Here is a 26,005-nt window from a genome sequence, read left to right as displayed (position 1 = left end):
CCGCCCATAAAAGTGAACCAATATTAGCTCACAATTACAATAAAACCCACATTCTTAGACATTCAGCTCTTTCACAGAACTATTTTTCAAAGACCACAGAGACGACAGTACAGGTCCTCGTGGGTGTTTTTCTTACCTATAACGTAGAATCCTTATCAAACTATCATTACAACCATACAAACCCCCTTGAAAGCTCTAAAATCTCCCAGTATAACCTGTTAAAAATAGTCGAGATAAGACGCTGAAACGTTTAAAAATGTGAAACGTGGCGGCGCTGTAACAAAGCACTCGTTATCAAGACTGGTGGCGGGAACTTACATATTCTCGATACCGTGAGGGAGATACGAGCCAATATGAACTAGAGTGAGAAAACCGCATCTAAGAGAATATCGTGAGGCTGGAAACAGAGCGGCTGCCTTGGTGATTGATAATGTAGTGGGTGTTGGGAGTTACCAAGGCAACCGAGGGACTTAGGTGGTGGTGGTGGTGGTGGTGTTGGTGGTGGTGGTAACGGTGGTTAGGAAAGGGTGGTGATTGTGAAGCCGCGAAACCTTAAATTATGTGTCTGTATTTCTTTATGTCTGTCTGTCTGTATATATAAATGCATGTCTGCCAGATAGTTTGTTTATTGCACATTTTCACAACAACGAATCCAGTTTGGGGTTAAATTAATATTTTCCTTTTTCTCATTAATTAATTCTTTTTTTCTTTTTTTTGTCGTCAACCAACCTTCCTTAATTTTCTTTCTTTCTTTCTTTCTTTCTTTCTTTCTTTCTTTCTTTCTTTCTTTCTTTCTTTCCTAACGTGTTAAGAAGTTTCGCCAAGGGGACCGAAAACAGTAATAAAAAGTGAAATATGATTATCTGTAGCGCACTCCTAAGAGTATTCCACCTGTGTATAATGGTTCTTGAAGTAAAGATCATGCCCCAATTATCAGATAAAAATTTTTACATTGAAATTTCATGTTTTTTTTTTTCTTAACAAAGGTCAGGAACTACAAATAAATAAATAAATAAATGAATGAATAAATAAAATTTTTGCGATAATAAGTGTTTCTCTAAGATTACAGATGATTAAATCATGAAAAGTAGAAGAATAATATTAATACAATAATGTATATCAATCGAAAAAGTTTTTTTTTTTTGGGGGGGGTTTCTTTCTTTCTTTATTTTTATTTATTTTTTTTTTTTTTTGTGAAATATGATTATTATCTATAGCGCACTTCTAAGAACTCAAAAGACTATTTTTACCTATGTATATATATTTTTTTCTTTTAAGTAAAGGACATGTCCCAATTATTTGATAAAAATTTTTAAAACATTTTTTTTTCAATCTTTTTAATACAGGTCCGGTCCTGTACAAATAATTGAAAAAAAATTGCCATAAAAATTTTCATTTAAGCGTACAGATGATTAAATCATGAAAAGCAGAAGAATATTAGTATAAAAGTATATATCAATAGAAAAAGTGTATTTTTTTTGTGTCGTCATAAAAAAAAGGACCTCTTTTAATATGCCTCTCTTTCAAAATAACTATAATTGAATATTCCAAAAAAGATACCTTAGTTTAACATACTTGTGGAATTGTCTTCATACTAAAAATCAACACCATCTGATGCAAAAATGGCCAATAACCTCTTTGAAAAAAAAAAAAAAAAAAGACGAGATTCCATAAAATTCCTGTATATTATAAATCAGTTATCAGCGAAAAAAAATAAATAAATAAAAATGGTCTTGTAAAATATGCATGGACTCTTATACTGGTCCCTTTGTGTGTGTGTGTGTGTGTGTGTGTGTGTGTGTGTGTGTGTGTGTGTGTGTGTCAGCATCAGTCATACCTGAGATCTCGTAAGGGCCTCGTTTTAACTGGTCCATTAGGCAGCAGTGGCGAAGCGCGGGATTGCGTAACTCAGGCAGGAAAGGGGGAGCAAAGAGAGAAACACAGGAAAGTGCGACCATAAAGCAGGTCAGAGAATTAAGACAGAGAGAGAGAGAGAGAGAGAGAGAGAGAGAGAGAGAGAGAGAGAGAGAGAGAGAGAGAGGTGGGAGGGATTAGATTACGCTGACACATGGAGCAACAAGGCACGTTGAGAAGAACTCGGCAAGATAACAAGGAAGAAAGGAGAGAGAGAGAGAGAGAGAGAGAGAGAGAGAGAGAGAGAGAGAGAGAGAGAGAGAGAGAGAGAGAGAGAGAGAGAGAGAGAGAGAGAGAGAGAGAGAGAGAATAAAGCTAAAACTAAGCTCTAGGGATAAAAAGACTTAGGGAGAAAGTGAAAAGAAAGACGCAAAATGCAAGAGAAAGAACAAAAGTCGGACAATAAAAGTGATAGTACTACTACTACTACTACTACTACTACTACTACTACTACTACTACTACTACTACTACTACTACTACTACTACTACCACTACTACTACTTCTCCTTCTCTCAGTCACGTACTTTAAAGAAGCCTTGGGCGGAACCAGCGGGGCACCACGACCACCACCACCACAACCTCCTTTAGTACGGGACCGCCGGCAGGATTCTGTGGCAGCGCCGTGGACCGTTGCTGGGTTAGGAAGGGCAGGGGAGGAGCCTTGGCCGGTCTTGCCCCCAGTTCTCTTCCCTTGGGTTTCTTCATTCGGTATCTTCTTGTGTTTCATCTTTGCCGTCGTCATCTTCGTAATCCTGAAGGGTATTTTTTTGTTCTGCTGCTATTCTTCTTCTTTCTCTTATTCTTCTTCTTCTTTTTCTTAATCTCCTCCTTCTCTTCCTCTTTCTTCCTCTTAATCTTCAACGGTGTCTCTTTTTTCTTTATTTATTTGTTTATTCTTTTTCTTGTTCTTGTTCCTGTTCTTATTTTTTTTTTCTATTCTTCCTCTTATTCCTTTCCTTCTTAATATCCTCCTCCTCCTCCTTTCCTCCTTAATATCCTCCTCCTCCTCCTCCTCCTTCTTATTAATATCCTCCTTCTCCTCCTCCTCCTCCTCCTCCTCCTCCTCCTCCTCCTCCTCCTCCTCCTCCTCCTCCTCCACTTAGACTGTTTCTGACCTGAAGAGAAAAAATGAAGATGGATCGCGGTAGTGTATCAGAGAGCAAGAAGAAGAAGAAGAAGAAGAAAAAGAAATAATTCCTGGCCAACCTTTCTCTGGGTCGTGCAGCTTCCTGTGTGTGTGTGTGTGTGTGTGTGTGATAGTTGTTTCTTTATTCCTCTTATCCTCTTGTGTTTTCTTTCTTTCCCTGTGGTTTTGTGGTTGTAAAAATGCAGATGACACGTGAGTTGGGTAGTTATTGCTTCTCTTTCCTTGTCCTTGAATTGTCTTACTTTAGTCTGGTGTCCTTTGTCCTGCACTAATAATGCCTTCTCGTGACTCGTGTTATCGTCGTCATCATCGTCATCATCAGCACTGGTCATTTTCGGTGGTCTTTGTCATGAGGTAATGATGTGTAAATGCATGCCATCCACTGCAACACACCACCACCATCACCACAACCACCACCACCATCATCATCATCACCACCAGCAAAACACATCCTGACTTATCCTCATATATCACAGGAGAGAGAGAGAGAGAGAGAGAGAGAGAGAGAGAGAGAGAGAGAGAGAGAGAGAGAGAGGAGAGAGAGAGAGAGAGAGAGAGAGAGAGAGAGAGGAGCAGCCGCAGATCACTGGCCAGGGAGGTAAGGGGAAGTGGGAAATAAGATCACTGTTGTTGACGCCTCGAGGAACTGGCCGCCCATTCCCCACGCTGCCACGGACGACCACGGCAGGCCACGGTCAACAGAGCCGGCGGGAGATGAGCTTATAACGAAGAGGCAAGCGGGTGGTGTGGGGGGAGAGGGAGGGGCGGTGTTGGAGGTGCAGGAGGGCCTTGGTGGTGTGGAGGGCGTGATTAGAGGTTGTTGGCTGTTTATGTTGGTTCTTCAGTGGACGAAGCTGCTACACTGTACATTGCTCTTTAGTGTTCTCTCTCTCTCTCTCTCTCTCTCTCTCTCTCTCTCCTCTCTCTCTCCTCTCTCTCTCTCTCTCTCTCTCTCTCCTCTCTCTCTCTCTCTCTCTCTCTCTCTCTCTCTCTCTCTCTCTCTCTCTCTCTCCTTTTTTTGTTGTCTCTCTTTGCCATATCACAAGTTCTCTTTTTTTTCTCTCTCCTTTTTTTTCCTTACCACATTGCAGTCTCTTCCTCTCTCCTTATTTGTTTTTCTCTCTCCTCCTCTCCCTTTTTTTTTCCTCCTTCTCTTTTTTATCATAACCCAGGCTCTCCTCTCTTCGCCCAAGCTCAGAGGAAGATGCACTCTAGTGAAGGAGGATAAGGCTTGTTTATAGATGAGAGTGTGGATGTTGTGTCTCGTGTTAATTATAAGCGTGTCTCAGTGTGAGTGTGCATTCAGTGTTGTTGTGCTTAATATGCCTCACTGGGGTTAGTAGGTCTCGCCTCACCCGCCACTGTGTTACTGCTTGATTGTTGTGTGTGTGTGTGTGTGTGTTGTGTGTGTGTGTGTGTGCGTGTGTGTGTGTGTGTGTGTGTGTTTGTGTGTGTGTGTGTGTGTGTGTGTGGCTGTGTGTGTGGTTGGGTGGGTGAGTGGTTGTATAAACAGAGAGAGAGAGAGAGAGAGAGAGGAGAGAGAGAGGAGAGAAGAGAGGAGAGAGAGAGGCGAGAGAGAGAGAGAGAGAGAGAGAGAGAGAGAGAGAGAGAAGAGGTGGTTGGGGAGCAAGATACAAACAAATGAAATTTTGTAATAAGAAGTTGTGCAGCCCCGTGCCTCCAAGGTCTACAACGCCTTTTAGGGGCTGAGGCCGAGTCCAGGCTGGCGAAGGCGACAAGAGCAGCGGCTGGAGTGGATGGGCGAGGGAGGGAGGGAGGATGAAAGATGAAAGACAGCTGGACTCTGGAACACTGGCACAGAACCACAGGACAATGCAGAGAGAGAGAGAGAGAGAGAGAGGAGAGAGAGAGAGAGAGAGAGAGAGAGAGAGAGGAGAGAGAGAGAGAGAGAGAGAGTCGCAAACACCAAGAGGTCCATACGAAAAAAAAAAATAGAGTGTGGCTTTTATGAATTTAGTGGACAAAAGAAAAGCAAAACAAGGATTTTTTTTTCGTTATTTTTTTACTGAGAAATTTTCAAAGATACTTCTTAGTGTTCTTTGTAGTAGTTTTGATTTACAGAGCACAACACATTCCCATGCAAGAATTCTAACATACAACCTCAGTGACAGTTCTTTAATGGCAGTAATACTTGTAATACACATGAATATACAACCCCAAGTCTCAATTTAGTACACGTGGAAGCAGTAACAGCGTAACTCACTGGAGGTAGCCACGTGTACGAACTGCATGTGGTAGTATTCTCAACCATTCATACTGAGCAGTGTAGGAACGGCAGGAGCGAGGCGGGAACAGCTGAGTGGAGAAAGAGAGAGAGGAAAGGTAGGATTGATAGAAATTTCCTCCCATATCTGGTTTCCGTCACGTTGGTTTTTCTCGAGTGTTGCTCACCGCTCGTTCATTCCACGCCATCAGTCAGTCAGTCCGCCTCGGTGTCATTTCCTTCAGTTGCATGTTGCTTTCCTGAGCTCGTCCCTCCGTCAGGTTTATATAGAGGAGATTACCTGGACATATTTGTGTTTTTCTGTTTCCTCCTCCTCTTTCTCCTTTTTCTCTTCCTTCTCCTCCTCCTCCTCCTCCTCTATTACCACCTCCTCACGATTCATTTTTCTCTACTTTCTCATCATTATTTTACCGTCTCTCGGCTAACTCCTTTGATTAACTTTCCTTTTGGTTTCTCTATCTTTCTCTCATACCATTTCTTCTCCTTTTCCATCCTCCTACTCCTCCTCCTCCTCCTCCTCCTCCTCCTCCTTCACAGCCGTCACCTTCTCTTTCCACTTTCACATAATTTCCCAAGCAGTTCATATCTTAACGAAGTAAGTGACGTTAATGTTCCTCCCTTTCCTTCTCTCTCTCTCTCTCTCTCTCTCTCTCTCTCTCTCTCTCTCTCTCTCTCTCTCTCTCTCTCTCTCTCTCTCTCTCTCTCTCTCTCTCTCTCTCTCTCTCTCTCTCTCTCTCTCTCTCTCTCTCTCTCTCTCTCTCCTCCGTCCCTTCCTCTCTCCTCTCTCGGCCTTTATCTGCAGCCTCGCGCTATCTTCTTTCTCCTCGTAGACATTCATTCGTGAAAGTGTGATTAACTTTTGCTTTTGCTCGACTCTTTCTCTCTCTCAACTTTTCCATTCCTAATATACACAAATGCGGTTTTCCTTCATTGAATTTAAACTTTCTTTGACATAATTTTGCTACGTCACCTCAAAAACACTACATTTTTTCCTTTATATTTCATCATCAATCATTTCACTGTCGCTTTACACTACCACGAATTTCAAGTTTTCTTCACCGTCATTCATTATCATCATTGCGGAGTCATTCATCCGTTACTCACTGCGGAATTTCCTAAGACCTTTTCCTTTCCTTCCAGGTGAGTACAACCTGCACGGAGGGGGACGCGGCGGGAGCATCAGGTATGTGTACTGAGGAGCGAGGAGAGGCGGTGGAGGGCAGTGTCTATTGAGCGGCATTAGAGCTTTGCCTTAGTGATACGTGGGTGTATCTCGCGTGTCCGTTAATGTAAAGGAGATACTTAGGGTTGTCTGATCCTGGCGTCTCTCAGTCTCAGTGGGTAACGTTTCCTATGGCTAACCCATCAGCAGGAAGAAGCTTAATTTGCTGATAACTCTCGGTCTTCGGCGTTTGAAGTTATAAGCGTTGCTGTTCTCTGGTGGACTTCGGATCTGTGTATTGTTTAGGCGGCAGAAGCTTGTAAATGGTGCTCTTCGCTGGGGGACTCACGACCCTCTGTGTTGTCTTGAGCTGGAAGTCATAGATCAAGTCTTGGTCAGTTATGGAGTAACACATCATGATACTTCCGAAAGTAATTTTTTTTTTCGGTTTTACTTTGTTTGTCTTCTATTGTAATAATTTTTCTGAGCGATATGATTTTGCACCCTTAGTCGGAATCCTTAGCCTTAAAAAAAAAGTCGATAGATTAAAAAAAGGTATCCATTATTAATATGTTTTGCGATTTTTCTCTTAAGTTATCACGGAAAGTCCTTTTATCTGTTAAAAATCTATCGGTTCATTCCTCACTAGATTGTCAGCTGAGTCGAGGACTTGAAAATGAGCTAAATCATGAAGCGCAGCTGGAGTGAATGCAGGTTACGCGACTCGTGGCCATGCCTGTACGTACAGTGCTTTACCTTCCCTGGAATGGCTTGGTGCGTGGAGAGTGGCTTGCTTGTTATTGTGCTTTCCATGCGAGTTTCATTTCGAGTCGCGACGGCAGGAGGCGCGTCTCATTTGTACGAGTATAACGTCAATTCAGCTTTGTTGGCTTGGCTGCGTGTTTCTGGAAACCAACAAGGGCGTGAAGCACCGTGGAGGGACCCAGAGGGAGGGAGGGAGGACCACTGCACTGAAATTCATGAGAGGTTCGTTCCCGGGAGAGCAGACCCGAGTCACACATGTCAAGGGAAACAAACGATATATTTGTTGTGCGCCACGAGGCTGCGATCAATACTGAGGCCGGAAAACTGCGAGCACTGTGTTGATCTAATATGAGCAGCCGTGGAAGTTGTGTTGAAGTGAAAAAAGTACCGCCACTTGTAGGACTGGTGACTTTTTTATGTAAGAGAGGACTCCGGCCAAAGGTAACAAAAAGCCCATCAATAAAATTTAGGTGGCACCAGTTATTTTGAAGCGGATTGCCACGTGTAGGGCTGACGTTTTTCTTTATGTAAGAGGGGACTCTCGCCAAAGGCAACCAAAAAACTGTAAGGAAAAGTCCCTCTGAAAGTGCCACTTTTTAAAGTGGCACTTTAACAGCGTTATACAAAATTTGAGGATAAGTGCAGTCTGGAGATTGCTTTATTTTCTTATGGTCTAGGTGATTAGGATTAAGTTCACGGCGCCCTAGGACATGAAAAGGGCGTGTTTATCCAGCCCAGAGCATCCTCCCCAGCGCGGCAGGTCAGAACACGAGGGCTTTGTTTAATTTTCATCCACGCTCAGGCAGCCTTTGAGTGTCGTGGTGAGAGTCAGCGCAAACATTCACTGTTGCAAACACTCCACGTTAATAATCTGGAACTGCTTGGTGTTCATGTTTTTTTTATTTATTCATTTATTTATTTATTTATTTATTTTGTCTGTTTGTTTGTTAGTTTGTTAGTTGATTTTAACGAAGATTTTTTTTTCGGATTTCCGTTTATTTTACCCTTGCCTAAAACGATGACAGTAATAATGGTGTCAATAGTATAGTAGTAGTAGTAGTAGTAGTAGTAGTAGCAGTAGCAGCAGCAGCAACAGCAACAACAGCAATATGATAACAGCAAATTTGTCAGTGGCTATGTGAAACAAATAACAGGAAGTGCCATTTTTTTTTTTCTCGTTATCTTCCTTGTTTCTTTCCCTCCCCCCTTAGACCCATGTAACTCCAGTAAAACACACAAGTTTGCCCTGGAGCGGCGCTGGCTGGAGGCAGACTAAAGAACATGGAAATCCTATGAGAACATTTTGATTTCTAAGCCATGAACTATTCCCGGCTTCCCAGTGAGTGAGGCTCTGGTTTTGATGGTGGCTTCACACGAGGACGAGAATGAGGGCGAGGACAAGAACAATGCCCATATTCTTAAACACCGTGTTCTCTAATCACGATTATATCCAAGTGGTACAATTTGTCAGGTTTCTATGGCGTTTTTCTCATGTCTTTGTTAAAGTGCCATTAGAATCATGAAGACACCCTTGGAAACCCTTGAAATAACCTTTAGTAGAGCCTGTTAAATGGAGTCGAGATCAGACACTGAGTTAGGGGTGGGGGCGAGAAGAACTGAGGAAGCAGTGTAATAGTGAAAAAGAAGTATTGCAAGAAACAGCAGAGGTAAGGAGTGGACGACCGAAGAAGAAGAAGAAGAAGAAGAAGAAGAAGAAGAAGAAGAAGAAACATTTAGGAGTACAGGCTCAAGAACAAGAGGTCAAAGGCAGGAAACATTTCACAAGCACTACTACTGTACTTTCATTCTTCCCTTTTATCAAACCCGGAAATCTTTTGAAATGATATCCGCTTTAAAGTTCTTAGACTCATGAATATTTACAGCGACTTTTCTCCCCCCCTTTTAATTATTACCAGTAGAAGAGCATGGGCGGAATCCTTTGTTGCCATGACGACCAGAGGGACACAGTAAGGGAGGAGGAGGAGAGGCTGGAAAGGAGAGACTGGAAACAATCATAGCAGAGTTTGTGGCTTTGAATAATTCTCGTATCCATCACAGTGACGAGGGCGGTGGGAGTCGTGCCACCTGGAGGATGTGCAGGAGTTTAGGCTCATCAGTATCCTCCTTCACGGCTCCTTCAGGATGGTGTAGGCTGAAGGAATGCTCAAAGAAGGCTGAAAAAATGTTGAAGGGGGCTGAAGGAAGGCTGAAGGAAGAATGAAAGAAGGCTGAAGAGAGAGACTGAAGAAAGGGTGAAGAAAGGCTGGAGGAAGGCTGAAGGGAAGGGAAGCTGAAGGGAGACTGAAGAAAGGCTGAAGAAAGGGTGAAAGAATGCTGAAGGAAGGGTGAAGGGAAGGGAAGCTGAAGGAAGCTGAAGGGAGGCTGAAGGAGGACTACTGTTAGGCTGAAGAAAGACCGCTGGAAGGATGCTGGAAGATATCTGGAACCTCGTCTGGACTTCCATTACCCCTGAGATGGTTGCACAGAGGTTCTCTCGGTCCCGGCTTCCCCCCCTGTCCCCCCAGCCCTCAGCCTCCACCTATTCCCTGGGGACATGCACCGCCTCCTTGCCCCTGCAGCATCTCTTCCTTGGTTCGCTCCTCTCTCTCTCTCTCTCTCTCTCTCTCTCTCTCTCTCTCTCTCTCTCTCTCTCTCTCTCTCTCTCTCTCTCTCTCTCTCTCTCTCTCTCTCTCTCTCTCTCTCTCTCTCTCTCTCTCTCTCTCTCTCTCTCTCTCACGGAGGTCTATCAGAGTTTTGTCATTGTTATACTCCTACTACATTTTGGAACGTAGTTTTGTGTCGCGGGAGTGTTGACTAGATGGACATGTGTGTGTGTGTGTGTGTGTGTGTGTGTGTGTGTGTGTGTGTGTGTGTGTGTGTGTGTGTGTGGGTGGGTGGGTGGGTGGGTGGTGATGGGTGGGTGTGGGTGGAGGCAACCTGACTGTGGGAACTGCATTGGAGTAGGTGGGAGAGTTCAGGGAGCAATACCGTGTGGAGAGAGAGAGAGAGAGAGAGAGAGAGAGAGAGAGAGAGAGAGAGAGAGAGAGAGAGAGAGAGAGAGAGAGAGAGAGAGATAGGACAGAGCACGTGTGTCGAGGAGGCAGAGCATAGGGCGTGGTGTGCAGTGAAGAGAGTGAGTGGGGACTGCAGCTTGGTGAGGAGGTGAGGGGAGTGCAGCAGGGGGAGTAAGAGGGAAGGCGTGGGTGGTAGGGTGGTGTGGACCGCCGAGGAGGCTGTAATAACCCAGTAGCTGGAGGTGCCTTGGGCCAGACCTTCCTGCCTGCGTGTTCCCGGCCAAGCGCCTCTACTGCGAGCGATGCCACAGTGGTGTTGGGGCAGCCTGCGGGAAGACCAGGTTTAGGTTATAAAGGATGCTGGCAAAGGGATTGCAGAGAAGCGTATTGGTAACTATAGCGGCAGCAGGGGACACTAGACAAGGGTATTGGTAACTGCACTGCATGTAGGATGCTGCCAGTCACTGTCGACAGAAGTTGTTAGAGGCACTGCAGCCAAGCGTATTGATAACTAGACAAATGTGAAGCTGGTCGAGTCATTGTAGACAAGCATACTGGTAACTGTAATGCAAACAGATACAGACAGTCACTGTAGACAAACATTAATAACTACAATGCACTTAGGATGTTGGTAGAGTCACTGTAGACAAGGGTATTGGTAAATAATGTTCATTCCAAGTCTCCATTCACACCACCCACTCATCCAGTCAGTCGCCTCCAGACAGGGAAACTCATTTACTTGATATTCCATCTGAAGTGGAAATATGAGACGAAGGAAGGAAGGTTCTTGAGAAGAAGGTCACTTTGACGTATAGATGGACTTAGTGGGTTCGCTGCTTTAAGGAGTCGCCACTCGGTTCGTGAAATATGACGAGAGAAATGTGTAGTGTCTTTCTTTCGAGGTGACGCTTGTGGAGGAGGTGAGATAAATCGAGCTGAGTCATATTAAACACGAAGGGCGAATATGAGGATCTCTTTCTTTTTTGAGACAACATTTTGAGAGGATGTGAAAGAAATCGGAGTCAAGTCACAAGAAAGGTGAATCTTTAGGTCTCTTTCTTTCTTGAGGTGGCACTGGAGGATGTGAAGGTAGAGTGGAGTTATACACAAAAGGTGTATTTCACGAATGCATGAGTGACGAGAGGTGGAAGTTGTGTATGGAAGCAAATACACGAACAATATAATCTTATAAACTGCAATGTTATCAAAACAATGTCAGATTATGAGAGATACGTACAAGTCGTGCAATTTTAAACTTACTCCAAATTAGATATGCAAACTAGTTCAGATGCTGAGACATGGACGCGCTCCGAGTCCCGACATCTCATTATTTTTTTCCGTGTCAGCCGAACTCCGCCAGTGCTGTAAGATGGGACTGTGATGGTGGGCGGATTGGTACACTAAAAGCAGTACAGACAAGGTCTCGGGACGTCACACATGAAGAAAGCAACACAGCTACACATCTTCATTATTGGTATCACTGTCAGGATACCGGAAGCGAACTTTTTGCTACACCTCTCTAATATAGCAGAGTTTTTTTTTTTTTCACGTACATGACAATCTTTACATTGCCGCTTTTTTTTTTTTTTCTTTTCTTTTTTTACCCAACAACTGATGTGTACGGCAGTCAACTGGTACTGAAGCAGAAGGGTGGGAATGCAATCCTGAGATCGTAAGTCGAGTGGCATATTGAAGGTGTTGTCCAGACTCCTGTGTAGAGTTCAGTACTACTGCTGCTGCATCTTGTCAACTTTGTCACCGTAATTCGAGGCACCGTAACACATAAAGGCGACGTAAATTAAAACTAAAAAGAGGAGGCGTTTAAAAGACAATCCCTCGCTATCATCGCACCGCAAGGCGTCTGAGGCAGCAGCGAGTGGCTGTGTTCACTCACTCTGACAGTAAAGTACGCATGTGCCGCGGCGGGTCGTGAGTCTTGCATCCTGCAGAATCCAGCCACCCGGGAAGCGTGGGAGTGCAGGGGGCAGGGCCAGGCCGCCTCCTTCCACCTTCTTTGTCCCGTAACTCGTGAAGTGAGGCGTTTCTTTGATTACGCCGTGGCCGGGGAGGGATGTGGGGAGGGAAAGAGGGAGGGAAGGAGTGCCGTATGGATTCAGTGAGGAATCTTCACCGCCCCTCAATATCATCCTTATTTGTCTGCATTTCTAAGCGGCGGTCGTGATGGAAGGGGACGTGGGTGGCAGGAGGCGTGTCGTGCGGTTCCCTTCACTCAGCAGAGGAGCCGCGCAGCGAGGAACCCAAACATTTCATCTGGTCTTCAAAAATCCTCCTCAGTGTGATCTAAATTCCTCCATCCACAGAATATTTGACGACTCACCTTCTCCTAACCACGAAGGCTCTTGCTCCTCCCACCTCCTCCCCCCGTCCCTCTCTCACCTCTCCCTCTTCGACTCTCCCTTGACCCCTCTCCCCCTCACATCCCAAACCCCGCATGCCTCACCTCCCCTTCCATCTTGCCTCCATGCCCGCCCTCACCTCTGCCAAGATTACTCACTGCACCTTCATCGCTACAGGTTGAGTGAGTTTGTCTTTCCTGAAGGCGCAGCAGACCTGGTGTCCCCGCTCACAGGGCACGCCGGGAAGGGGCAGAGTGGGCCAGGGCTGGGTTTTAACGCAAGTTATTCCTTCACACAACAAAGGAATGCGCCCATGGTTTTCTGAGGGTAGAGGGAGGGATGACGCGGCTACGGTTGCCTAGTGCCATTTAAGACGTTGGTCTCTCTTTGTCGCTCTGTGTTGAGGTTTTCGAATTTATCGCATTTTTGTTCTAGTGTTGATTCCGCAAGTATGTTCGGTGTGAAGGAACAGAGGGTGAAGGTGTGGTGCTCGCGGGTCAATCTGTGGAAGTTTTGTGGTGCGGCAACTCGTAGGATTGTAAGCAAGGTGACCAAACCATTCTGGAACGATTGTATTTTTTTACATGTTATTCTGACCACATTATCTCAGTAAATAATTGTTCCCTTGGCTTCGTGCATGCATCTGCGTACGGTCTTTACCACACCTTGCTGATACCTTGCGTGCGTCCTGAGCCGAGGAAAACGTAAGAAACACTAGCGTTGGTGGCCCGGCATTTGGGAGGGTTGAGCGCTGCTTGGCCGGAGCGAGTCCTGCCTTACCTCCCTACCTGGCGGGCGGCGGCAGGCTGAGGGAACAGTTAGTTGTTTGCTGGGTCCCTGTACGCGTCCTCCCCAGCCCCACACTGCTACCCTGCCCGGCCTGACGCGTCGCGGCAGTGCACCTTCACTCCCCCTCGTGCGGCGGTCGGTGTGGCGGTGTGTGCAGGTGTTGGTGTGTGTTCGTCCGCGGGTCATTGTCCATAGACGTAAATGTGTGAAAAAAGTCAGTGATCCTGAGAGTTATCTTTGTGGGTGTGCGCGGTGAGCGTGCACACACCTTAGTGCGGGTGGCGTGTGAGGTGGTGGTGTTGTGGTGTACAGTCAGTGGTGTTGTGAGTGTGTCAGGCTAGCCAGCCCTTCATCATGCACGGGACCACGCCAAGATGAGACTCAAGCTCGCCCAGCCTAACTCCAGGTAGGAAAACACATGCACATTTTTGTTTAGTCCTCTTTGCATGTCATTACTTGTCGCCCACCGTGTGTTTAGAGTCCACGCGGGGAATCGTGTCTGGTGTTGCATTCTGTACCCGTGATGACTTGTGATGACTTCCTGGCGTCGCCACGCTGAGGTGCATCACTCCGTCTGCCTCAGAACCTCCCGTGCCCGCGGGACACTGAGACATGTCCACAACATTCCACAGCCGCTCACTGAAATGTCGTTGACTGCGAGTGAGGGAACCCAGCTCGGGTCGAGAGATTTTGTCGAGGATCTATAGGAATGTAAGGCTTGATACAGCTGTTTGTTTTAGCTCGAAGTCACAATGCATACTTGTATGATTATGTATTGCGTCTTGTGTTCTTCGTAGATACTATGTGTCATGAGTTACTTATGTCAGTATTCATGTAAATTCATCTACAGTCACAAGCACAACTACCTTTACCACCTCCACAACCACCATCACCTTCATTCATCACCATTACAACCTGTCTTCTCATTCTACACGTCTCAGTAATTATTCAGCCGCAAAATATTTTTACTCTTCCCTCTCGTTTCGATATCATGAATCGCTTTAACAGTAGTCAGGCAACACTTACTCCGGTTCAGATGTTCCTTCACCCCCGCACGAGGCTCCCCGCCCCAGGCCCCGCAGCTTCACCTGCAGGCGGCAAGTTTTTCGTCAGATGAATCATGTCGGTCTTGTTCCAGCTCGATGCGCTGCTCCACTCAGTTTCCATTATATTGAATTAGGAAGTTTGAGTACAATAATTTGCCACCACCCCGCCAAGAGTACTTGAAGGGGACGCGGCCAGGCTAGCGTTGCAGCCTCGGCCCGCAAACGACGCTCCGGCAGGACCAGGCAGGGCGGGGCTGCCCGGCCCGCCCAGTAACTGGTGACCGTGCGGGAGACGGCGTCCCCTCCCCACCCATCCAATCTTCTTGACATTTCTTACTCAGCGCAAGATGACACACTAATACGAACTTGAACTTGAAATTGTTGCTGCCATTCTGGTAAACTATGGAACTAAATTTGTTTTTTCTCCTTTCCTGTGACTTGAACTGTTGGAGAAGAGTATCGGGACATCTCCAGATATATCTCAGAAATCTTTTGATTTACCTTTTATAGAAGCGGCGATCGTAGTGAACTCTTAATTCAGCTCGTGTGTGTCTTTACGTGATTTTGGATTAGCTTCACTTCTTTGCAAAGCCAACACACCATCGAGCCACGCAAACAGACAGCCTCGCTACGGTGTGTTGAGATGCGGTAGAGTAGAACAGTAATCATTGTCTTGGTCTGCCGAGTTGTGTTGTCCTGCGCACGGAGGGCTGTCAGGAACGGATGAACGCCCTGCGAGCATATTTATTCTTGTGCTCTTCAACACCGCTGCTATCTTCTCACACTCCTGTCTTACACCCATACCTTGTGGCCCCGCCCTAAACCTTCCATCTCCCCTCAGCTTATTAAAGTATTGTATTGTTTCTCGCGCTGCATAAAGAAATCACCAAGAGAACCGTGAGAGTGACGTTACTGACTCCCAAGCGTCGTTTATGAAGGATGAACCAAGGAAGATTGCACTATTGCCTTTCCACGCATATGCTAACCCTCTCCTACAGGGCCGGAAGACTGCTTGCAACAATGACAAGCCCTTGAGTGTGGGAATATTTTTTTTCACTGGAATGGAGGAGTTAAGCGTGGTGAGGTGGAGGAATCATAAATAGGAGGATGAGCTGCAGGACGAGTAATGAGTCAAGGAAAAGGAGAAAGTGCATCTGGAGGTTGTCTTTTGTCTTCGTAAGTACGCTTATAATCGAGGTCGTTTTCGAAATATGTATATTTTTATCTTACTTTCTGAATCTTTAACTACCACACTTGCTTTTTTTTCCGAGTTTTGTTGTCCCTCATAAATATAATAGACCCATAGCGATTCGGAAACTTGTACCGCGGACCACTCGGAGTAATAGAAGGAAAGCATTGTTGTCAAAAATACATTACACACGATAACTACGAAACAGAAGTATAAGAAATAGATTTATGTCAGCACGAAGCCCACGACGGAAGAGCCTCAAGACGAAGGAGGTGGAGGAGGACGTGTCGCATCCTTGGACGAGACGCACCAAGTCGTGGAGGAATGTGTGGCCTGAGGATGATGAGTGTGGTAGGGGGGGGTGGTGACTTCTTATTTTGTTTCATTAGAAGATTTCAGTAATTTTCTCTTCTTGCTTCACTGATTATGTTGCCTTGGCGTCTTTATATTTCACATGTAATCAGTTGGATAAAGTGGTGATGACAATAGGTAGATAAATGTTTTGATGAAGTGGAGAAAAAGGGAGATAAATAAAAGGTAATATCAGAAAAATGGTATAGGAAAGTGACAGATTTTTATGTATTTATTTATTTATTTATTATTATTTATTTATTTTTTGCGTCATGCGTTTGTTGTTTCGTTGTTAACAAACCCGGTGCTTGTTGCAGCGAATGTTCCGACTGTAGACTCGTGTTATGTGTAAATGAGGCCGATGCTGTTGCTCTTCCTGCTGCTTGTCACTCAGCGCTGACATGACGAAAGCTGCTACGGGAGGGAATCACACGGACAAGAGTGCATGGCGGCAGTGCAATGTGGGGGAGAATGAGAGGCTTCAGTCTATCTACATCACAAGGAAGACTTTTTTTTTCCATTAAATTTCACGGCCAGTACTGTCACCTCCCTTATTATATTTTTTCTCCCTCATTTTCACAAGTGTTCTCCAGTACGCACACTCCTTTACTTTTCATAATAGAGACACGCTCATCACTTCAATTATCACACTTACCTTAACCACGCTCCTGCAAATTGTCTTAGCGTAACTGGTCAGCTGAATGCCGCTCGTCTACTGGGGGAGAAGAGCTTCATTCATCTCCTTTGTCTTTAACACCCCACGGCATGTAAGGACACTGGAGATGTTTACGATGAGACCTCCAATTGAGACCGTACATGGAGGAAGGCGCGGCAGATGCACATGTGATAAGGCGGAGTGAGGCATGGGAGAGGACACGGCCAGGAAGTTACCGAACGGCCGCTGTGTTAGGCTTGGAACGGCCACTTACCCTGAGCGTCCCGCCCCGCCCGCCACAAACCCGGCTAGCCTCTTGCACTCGCACGCTGCTCATAACTTAAAGTGTTCTTTGTTTTAACGCCTTTTACTGCCATGGTCGTCCTTTGTTGAGATTTAGAGCATTGTAGACAAAAAATGCGTGGACAGAAAAGAAAGGGGAGAACAAGAGGTTACTTTTGTCGTTTCTAGACTACAGAAATGTAATTCACAAACATCATTACAAAAATAGGTGTCTGAAAGCCTATACTGGTGATTATAAGGAAAATTGTCTTGCAGTGAAAGAGTTAATTAGGGGTTTTCAAGTACATGTGAGTTACAAGATGATGCAAGGCGTGGGATCATTGCCCTTCTCTTGTTACACACTGTTATGTTTCCCTTTCATAATTATCAATGTACTACGTGCCTCAGGATGGGGGGCGGCAGGAGGGATCATGTACAACTGGATGTGTCGGCCCGCTTCCGCCACTCTTAATGCCTGATTGTGAGCGCAGCACGAGCGCCTGGAGTAGTGCGCCTTGCCGTGTGAATGTCAAATGAACACCTGTTTATGCTTAGCCGGAAGTGTGGCAGGTGAGCAGCATGGTTAATGACATGTGGCTTCAGGTTACCTGGAGTCATGTGAGAGGCTTCGGTGCAGGTTTGGTGAGTGTGAGAGCGCTTCCTTGCCTGGTTTGTCAAGTGGACGTGAGTTACTGTACCTTGTAAGAAGAACTGGAAGGCAGGCTATATTTTGTCATTAGGGAAGTTAACACTGATTTTGTAGTGATTTCTGAAGCTAGTCAGCCATTCAGGAGACCAAGACCTTAAGGTGCAGCTGGCAAAGTTTTAGGCAATGGACATATTTTCTTACGGTAACACTTTGGAAACTCTGGTGATCAGAAGTTGAGGAACACACGCTTAGGGCTCGCCAGGCTGGGGTAACGACACAGCCAGGCAGGTCGGTGGTGGGTGGGCCGCGAGGAGGAACATAAGCATAACAAAGGATAGCCTGGCTGAGTCCGCTTATCCCATTCCTCTTATCTTACCCGCAGCATTCATAGTACCCCTGCTAGCCGCTTCGATAACCCCACACTTGACGCCAGTGGCACCAACACCGCGTCTGTTTTGCCGCCGCCCGTTGTGCTCGAGGCTCGTATTCTGAAACACTTTGCTCTCTCATCACGACTAATTTCAAATGTCACAGATGTAGTTTGCTTGGTTTCAAGAGTGTTTTTCCTGTTAATAATGTAGAAATCTTGTTAATCTGTTACTAGAACTAACAGCATCCATAAAATCCTATGTAACTTTAACTAGAGCCTTTTGAAAGTCGTGGAGGTGCGGCGAAGTGTTTCAGAGTATTGTCCCTTGACTCTTGAGTTGCTGGTGTTAGTTAATGGCATTCTTGTTCTGGCCAAAGTTTTCACCGAGTCGCTCTCAAAATTCTCTGCATGGAGCATCACTTTGAGGATGTGAAGCTTCATATCCTTGGGCGAATCCTTCAGCACCACGTCAAGAAAGGCATGAAGTTTTTCTTATTTGGTTAAACCTGTTATATTTTGTCGCGACCTTCATTCCATGTCAGGAACGTGGAGTCCTGGCGAGGCGAGCAGCCTGGGGGAGCGTGCTGCCTCATAGGGCGCCTCATCACAGTCCCACGGAAAAGCCGCTGTGATGCCGCGTGAGGCGACAAGACACCGACGACATGCAAGATCCTCATCAAATTAGATACATGAGCAAGCTGAGGTCAGTGGCAAAATATCCATCCAATCATTGGTGGAGTATTTATAGTGTCACACACGGACGAGGCTTTGTTAGCATGTTCTGGCCGAGCAGGGAGTGTGAGTGCGAACGGGGCGCATGTTGAGGCGAGCAGGGAAGGAGCAAAGGAGGGAAGGCAAACTGGCTATCTTTATAGGGACTGACATTGACCTGAACCCTACTTAGCAGCAAGTGACCTTTTCCACAGCACCCCACGCACTCCTCACTCACTCACAGCTCTCCTCCGTCTTGGAAGTATTCCCCTCGCACATTTAAACCCACTGTAACTCTAACCTTTCCTCCTCTCTCCCGCTCCCCCTTTCACTTGTTTTAGTCCTATCACCAGTATTCCACACATGGCTCTTTCACTTGCTATCTTATCACCTCACTCACAGCCTACACTATTTTTTCTCTCCTTTTTTTTTCATCTTCCTCTCACTTTCTTCAGCATTGCCACGTTCCCCCAGCAGGCCACTCACCCTTCAACTGTTTGTGCATCAGTGTAGCCGCGCGTTGATGGCCTTGGTAGCAAGCCCTGAAGGTTGGCGGGTTGTGGATGCTGCTGCTGCTGCCGGCTAGGGGATGAAAGGGAGGAAGAAGACAGATTGGGTAATGCGATTCAGCTCATCTTCCTTAACATCACTAACTTACTAGCGTTCTCTTTTCATTGATTATAATTCACGTGCTGGTTTTATGCATCATGTTCTTGGTGTGTGTGTGTGTGTGTGTGTGTGTGTGTGTGTGTGTGTGTGTGTGTGTGTGTGTGTGTGTGTGTGTTTGTGATTCAAGGGGTAAGGTCTCTCCAGTCATTGGTGATCTCGTGACCGAAAATTGCAGCCTCTTCCTCACTATTTTTCCATTTGCATATGAATGGTAATAAGTCCTTCGGGGTGTCTAGCTCTCCCTTCCTTACCACTATCTCCAACACTACTACGACCACTGCTCTGCTCACTTCGCCACCAATATTTCCAACGCATATACTAAGACTATACACATCAACACCATCCCTATCACCCCATACCACTACCCCTACTGTCTTGCTGACTCTTTTCCATCATTTTCTCGATCACTTATGGATCTCAGGAACTTCAACACTTGTATTAGTTTCCTCTCAGATGCTTGTGTTACGAGGAATATTCGCCATATAGTGCATCATGTAGCGGGAGGGCATAAAAGCATGCTAGAATAGGAATGCTGCAGAAGGCCAGTTGACTTTAAAACCTTTAAAACGATCAGATGAGAGTATAGAAACAAGGATATCTGGTTACCAACGCGTTTTGCTTAGTTTTCCTTAGGGACTGGCACCTTTAATTAGTTTTTTTCCCAGTTTTGTTTCCCTTTTTCTCTAGTTTTGGATTTTTTGGGAGACTGGTAGTAGCTTCAGTGGACTTTTTTTCCGCATTTTTTTTGTCAGTTTTATTGCCCCTCTTACATAAGAAAACAAAGCCATTTTCGAGTCAGAAGCCAGCAGCGCAGCCCACTCGCAGTCGAAGGAGAGGAATGTATGCTATACTTTTACGTCTCGTTCAAGTTGATAATACTTCAGACATGAAAACCACGAGACAAAAATATAAAGAATAAAGAAATCTGTTTACCCTCCTCGACCCAGGACCCGGCGCAGAGCAGACCGCCCTTAGTAAGAGGAGAGGAATGTATATTTTACTTCTGCGTCTCGTTCAAGTTGATGATATAGCAGACATAAGAGCCACGGTTAGGAGTAGGTATCCCTCTCCTTCCCCTCCCTTCTCTCCCACCTCCTCTCCCTCCCTCCCTCTGCCGCATCACAGGTACCCCGAGGCCCGCCAGGTGTCGCGGATTAATTAGGCCGCACCTGTTACCTGTGGAACCCCCTGATGATGGACCCTCGCAGCCTCGTCCGGATGATACTGTTCAGTCTCCATAAAAGCACAAGGCACGTACGGGGGAATAGCTCGCCTTCGGGACTACACGCCGAGTGCTGGTTAAGGATAAATATTGTTTTTATTCCGAGTTACACCACCGCGCCAAGGTGTCATCAGGCAGTCAGCGGCCATTTACTTACCATCCATCACCAGCAGGGAATGTGAATACTGTACTTACCACGATGTGTCTGCGCCTACTGTGCCATTACCCCTCGGAATACTGTGTACCGGGGCACGGGGACGGTACGTACGTACGTCCTTGTCTTTACGTACTACCTACCCCTCCCCCACTTTCTATACACTTCTAATGCTTAAAATACACGTACTGTTGGCATCCCAGGGTGTAACATTGCACGGTCCTGCCACGCGAAGGAGGGAGCCAGGGGAGCCGGGGAGCCAGGGGGTGCTGACGCTATTACACGACTCTGAGGAATAACAATAACCTCCTGATGACGAGGCTAACCTTGAATCCCATCCTCTGTCGGTCAGACTTCGGGGCAGCTGGGACGAAACAAGGAGCCGTGTTTTGTGCAATCATTGTTAGTCTCCTCCCCTCCTCGTCTCTCTCCTCTCCCTCTCGCCTCCAGTTCTCCTCTATTTCTTCACCCCCCCCCCCCATGGAAGATTTAATCCGGAATGAAATGTGTTTTCTTTGTTTACTTTGAACATGGTGTGAATGGAGTTGTCAGTGTGTGTGTGTGTGTGTGTGTGTGTGTGTGTGTGTGTGTGTGTGTGTGTGTGTGTGTGTGTGTGGCTGAAGTGTCGCGTTGACCTTGCGAGAACGGGGTTGCAACTTCCTTTAAAGGGAATAATATGTCATATTATTATACTGATGCACTTGTTTATTTTTATCTTCTTTAGTGGGGTTTAATTGTGTGATGGATGGGTGTGGCGGCAAGGTGGAGGACGAGAAGGAGAGAGGGAGCGAAAGGGAGAATGTGGAGGGGCGAGTGACTACTGAAGCATTACGGTTTATGTTTGCCAAGCGTTCCCTCACACCTGCTCCTCACCGGCAGTCAAGGTCAGGAGAGAATGGGGGCGACTGTGCAGAGGTGGCGAGGCGTGGCGAACTTCTCTGGACTTTAAAGAAATGGCTTGAGTTATTAAAAGATCCACGTGAGTATTCTGCCTCTCAGTGGTCTAAAATAACCCCAGTGAGGCAGGAACGCACATAGGCTACCGAATCGATTTCATTTCTTTTCCATGCGACGGTATTTATTTGTGGTGTCAAGGTTGATGGATTGTGTCCTTTCAAATGTCTAAATGTCTGGCTTCCCCGGTTCCCCACATAAAAGTCAGTATTGTAGGTCTTATGTGGAGGAGCATTTCTGGTTCTGCTGTTCATTAGTAGTCTAAATTTTTTTTACTACATTTGTGGACTATGCGGGGAGGAGGGAGTTTAAAAATGATAATAGATTTTAAGAGCGGCCTATCTGATCAGAGTGGTAAGCAGGAACATAACCTGCTTGAGATGGTGAACAACTTGACGTCATGGTAATCGCTGCTGCAAGCTGGCTGAAGAAGAAGAAGAAGAGAGAGAGAGAGAGAGAGAGAGAGAGAGAGAGAGAGAGAGAGAGAGAGAGAGAGAGAGAGCGAGAGAGCGAGCGAGGTTCTGGTTTGCCTCTCGCTTTCCTCCTTTCCACCACAGACTGATGCATCCGGAGATATTCAGCCAGTAAACAGTAAGGGAACATACTCAGGGCAGCAGCAGGTGGCGGGCCAGGGAGCAGCTCTGTACCAAGGGCCTCGTCTTGATTATTGATCCTAGTGCAAGGTGGCTGGTGGTGGTGGTGGTGGTGGTGGTGGTGGTGGTGGTGGTGGTGGTGCTTCGTCAGGAAGGGTGGTTCTCAATAAAATATTCAAGTGTTTACCTCATGAGTAAAAATGGCATGAGGGAACGCTGCCAAGGGTCGGTCAATGGCCAGCTGCATATTGACTCGTGGCAGAGTATTGATTTTTTGATAAACCGAATGCTTGACTTGTGTGGGCGTGGAGACCGGTCAAGGGCGCTTAGGGAGAGAGTGAGAGGCCGGCAGGCGTGCACAGTGCCCAGTGGTGTGCAAACTGTAAGGGGCGTGTCACGGGGCGCAGTTCACTTGCCTCCGCCGTCTAAACAACTCCACCCACACAATAATCCCGCGTCCACCTCACTCCAGCCCAGTCAGAGCCCAAGCTATTCACAGGCTCCCCTCAACCCCTTAACACTGCCGACTTAGCCCTCACGACACCCTGCCCTCCAGCCCCCGACACCAGGTTTTTCACTGACCCAGCACATCCTTCCTTTCTTTCTTTCCTTTCTTTCAGACCCTTAACTCACTCTACATCATTCTTCAGACCCTCACCTCCCGAGACGCCTACCTCACGCCACATCATCCCTCCGACCGTCACCTTTCTCCACATCATCTTTTAGAACCTCACCTCACTCCACCTCATCCCTCAGATCACCTCACTCTATATATTACTGCAAACACATCGTAACTGACACAAACAACCATCTTGCGCCCCACCCACGCTTCACCCACCGCCATATCTCACTATGTAGCCGCAACACCCACCTCCGCAGCCACACTCCACCCTCACAGCACAGGTTGGACAAACAGGGGTCTCCAAAAACGTCTCGTGTCTCTTTCAGTTTTCTTGATGTATTCAAATGCTTTCTGTACTTGCTTGATCGTCCTCTCTCTCTCTCTCTCTCTCTCTCTCTCTCTCTCTCTCTCTCTCTCTCTCTCTCTCTCTCTCTCTCTCTCTCTCTCTCTCTCTCTCTCTCTCTCTCTCTCTCTCTCTCTCTCTCTCTCTCTCTCTCTCTCTCTCTCTCTCTCTCTCACCTCAACTCACCTCTTAAGCTTCACTTCCTCACCCGTTGGACCTGTTTCCTCGTGTCTTATAAGGCGCGTCCAACGTTTACAGCAGCGAGATAGATTTATTTCCCGAGCTTTTACTTTACAAATGTCTTATGCATTATCATGAAGGGACTTTCCGCTTGCTGTATACATTTACTCTTAATATTTCTTCGAGTTGTATATTATTTCTATCATTATTTTTATTTAATTAGTCATTTAACTCAGTTTTCGACGTGTTTTCTTATGACCTTTCTTAGTTTTACGAGTGTTTTCAGTGTTTAGGCGTGTTTTATTTTCATTATTATCTTTATTTGTTTTATTTATCTGTTCTCAGTTTCCAATTTATTTTTATGACTTATCTTTACTCTTATTGCCAATGTTTAGACGCATCCTTGAAACCGCAGGCAGGAGGGCAGTGGTGAGGCGCTGCAGAGGCCGGAATGTGTGCCAAGTAAATAGGAGATTATTCCAAATTCAGATTATAAATATGAAATGAATGCGAGGTGGCGGGCGAGGGGCAGGAGTGGGGTTGGGGGGCAGGGCGGGGCTGGATGGGGGTTGGGGGTTAGGGCAGTCAAGCGAGAGAGAGACAGACAGAGAGAGAGAGAGAGAGAGAGAGAGAGAGAGAGAGAGAGAGAGAGAGAGAGAGAGAGAGAGAGAGAGAGAGAGAGAGAGAGAGAGAGAGAGAGATGAAAATGCCCCCCTCACACACACACACACACACACACCTGTTGAGTCATTACAAACACAGGTACACTCACACACACCTCACACGTACACTCCCCGGGAAGCGTGTTGGTCTGCCCTTCCCTTAGTGTCGCTGTATCCATCCCTTAGCGGCTCACTGCTGGCGTGGCGAGGTAATCGATAAATGCACTGTGTTTGCCGAGCCAGGTATACATCCAAACATGTCCACACATCCATGTTCTGCCCTCTGACTGCAGAATAACAAATGGGAAACACGGTGTCTGGATCTCCAAGACAAGAGTGGCCAGTGGAGAGGCATGAGGCGGGTTGATGGAGGCCCATGGAGTGCTGTGTGTCTGCATCGAGGGCTGGGCGGCGCTGTGCTCTCAAGGGGTCAAGGCAAGGCTGAATTCAGAATTAGAAACACTGTGCTTTGGGTAGAGCTTCAGGGGGACACGGGCAGGCGAACGTTAGGTATGCGGGGCGAGGAGGGCTGGAGCCGAGGAGTCAGTGTAGTTTTGCGGAAGGTGGAAGAAACAAAAGATCTAGTATACAGACTGGCGGAAGAGAGAAGCTGGAAATGGAAGTAAATAATTGGAAATATCTACGAGTATAATGCACACAGACTTGTGTAGGGGAAATAGGCTCGAAAAAAGGAGATAAATAATTAAAAAAGAAATCTTTACAAGGCACACATGCACGCACGCAAGAAAATACATACTGAGAAGAACAAAGAGGTGCCGTTGCAAAAGCTGCTTTCCATAAACACCATCTGATCTGATCTAGGTTGGTAGCGAAATGCGTTTCGTTATACGAGTATATGGCTGGAGTCTGTGCAGGGTGTTTGGGGAATGACTTGGTCCGGGGAGATGTGTAGGGCGGGGCGGGGCTGGGCGGTGGGCCTCTTGTGTGGAGAGAGGCGTGGAAATGTGTTGGAGGGAATGGTCACGGTCGACGGGACCCACCGCCTCCGCCAGTGACCCTCGCTAACACATCCAGCAGCTGACACGTCGGGAGTGGCGTGGCGTCTGCCGCTGACTCAACCAGGAGAAATTAGTAATCAAAGCATATATGGTGATGAGAGAGGGAGTGTTGTGGCGAATGCGAGGCTGCGGGCACGGGAAAGTTTTTCACTAACATTGGGTGGGGCGGAGGGTACTCAGAACAAGCGTGGAGGCAGACTTACGGCGCGTGGGACGTTACGTACAAGGAAGTGAGAGGTGATTTGTGCCCCGTGACGTGGAGGGATAACCAGGCGTTCTTCATTTCTCCACCTATGTATTAACCACTCATGTTTATCTACTTAGTTATAAATCGATTATGTTAGTTTTATGTTGAACGTGTGTGTGTGTGTGTGTGTGTGTGTGTGTGTTCGACATACACCTATTTGTTGAACGTGTACAGTCATGAACACAGAACTAAAACCGACCAAACGCACGAAAACATTTCACAGCTTCATTGCGTGACTTGACAAATTAATTCATCAGTACCCTTCATATCCCCGGATTTAACGCAAGGTCAGACACTTCAAAAACTTTATGATGTCCTTTACCGAATCTTTATAAGGGCCCTTGATATAACGTTCTTTCCATTGGTGCTCCAAGTCATCAGTTCCTCTATGCATCATCAAGTGGTCACAACTAGGAAGTGTAAAAAAACAAAACGCCACTCACCTGACCTGACTGCTGTGTCCACTCGCCTCATGATCAGCCCCACCTGCACACTATTACATGTGGCCACAGAATTTCCCATTGTCTTAAACATACTCGAAGCCCGAATGCTTTTTATTTATTTATGTATTTATTTATTGTTTTTTTTTTGGGGGGGGGCCTCAATGAATGAAAAACTGGGCAGAAAAGTTGGGAATTCGTATTTAATGACGTGATAAGAATAGAACATTGGAAAGGTTTATATGTATTCATT

At 46.4% G+C, this 26,005-nt stretch overlaps 1 protein-coding gene across 7 annotated transcripts in view; it reads left to right on the top strand.

Moving 5' to 3' along the window:
* The window catches only part of LOC135090232 (uncharacterized), a 238,062-nt gene that overhangs the window by 102,802 nt on the left and 109,255 nt on the right, over positions 1-26,005 (top strand). The window contains exon 1 of one of the 7 annotated variants that reach the window (XM_063986814.1): positions 12,909-13,800. The exons of the other annotated variants lie outside the window; for them this stretch is intronic. Coding sequence (XP_063842884.1) covers positions 13,769-13,800 — 32 coding nt within the window. The 5' untranslated portion in view covers positions 12,909-13,768. Of the gene's footprint in view, positions 1-12,908; positions 13,801-26,005 lie in introns of those variants that run through there. 7 annotated transcript variants of the gene reach the window in all.

Source organism: Scylla paramamosain, chromosome 3 (assembly GCF_035594125.1).
Source record: "Scylla paramamosain isolate STU-SP2022 chromosome 3, ASM3559412v1, whole genome shotgun sequence".
In the NCBI taxonomy this organism is placed as follows: domain Eukaryota; kingdom Metazoa; phylum Arthropoda; class Malacostraca; order Decapoda; family Portunidae; genus Scylla; species Scylla paramamosain.
Note: the sequence above shows the minus strand (reverse complement) of the source record. Positions and strands in the feature narration are given on the sequence as shown.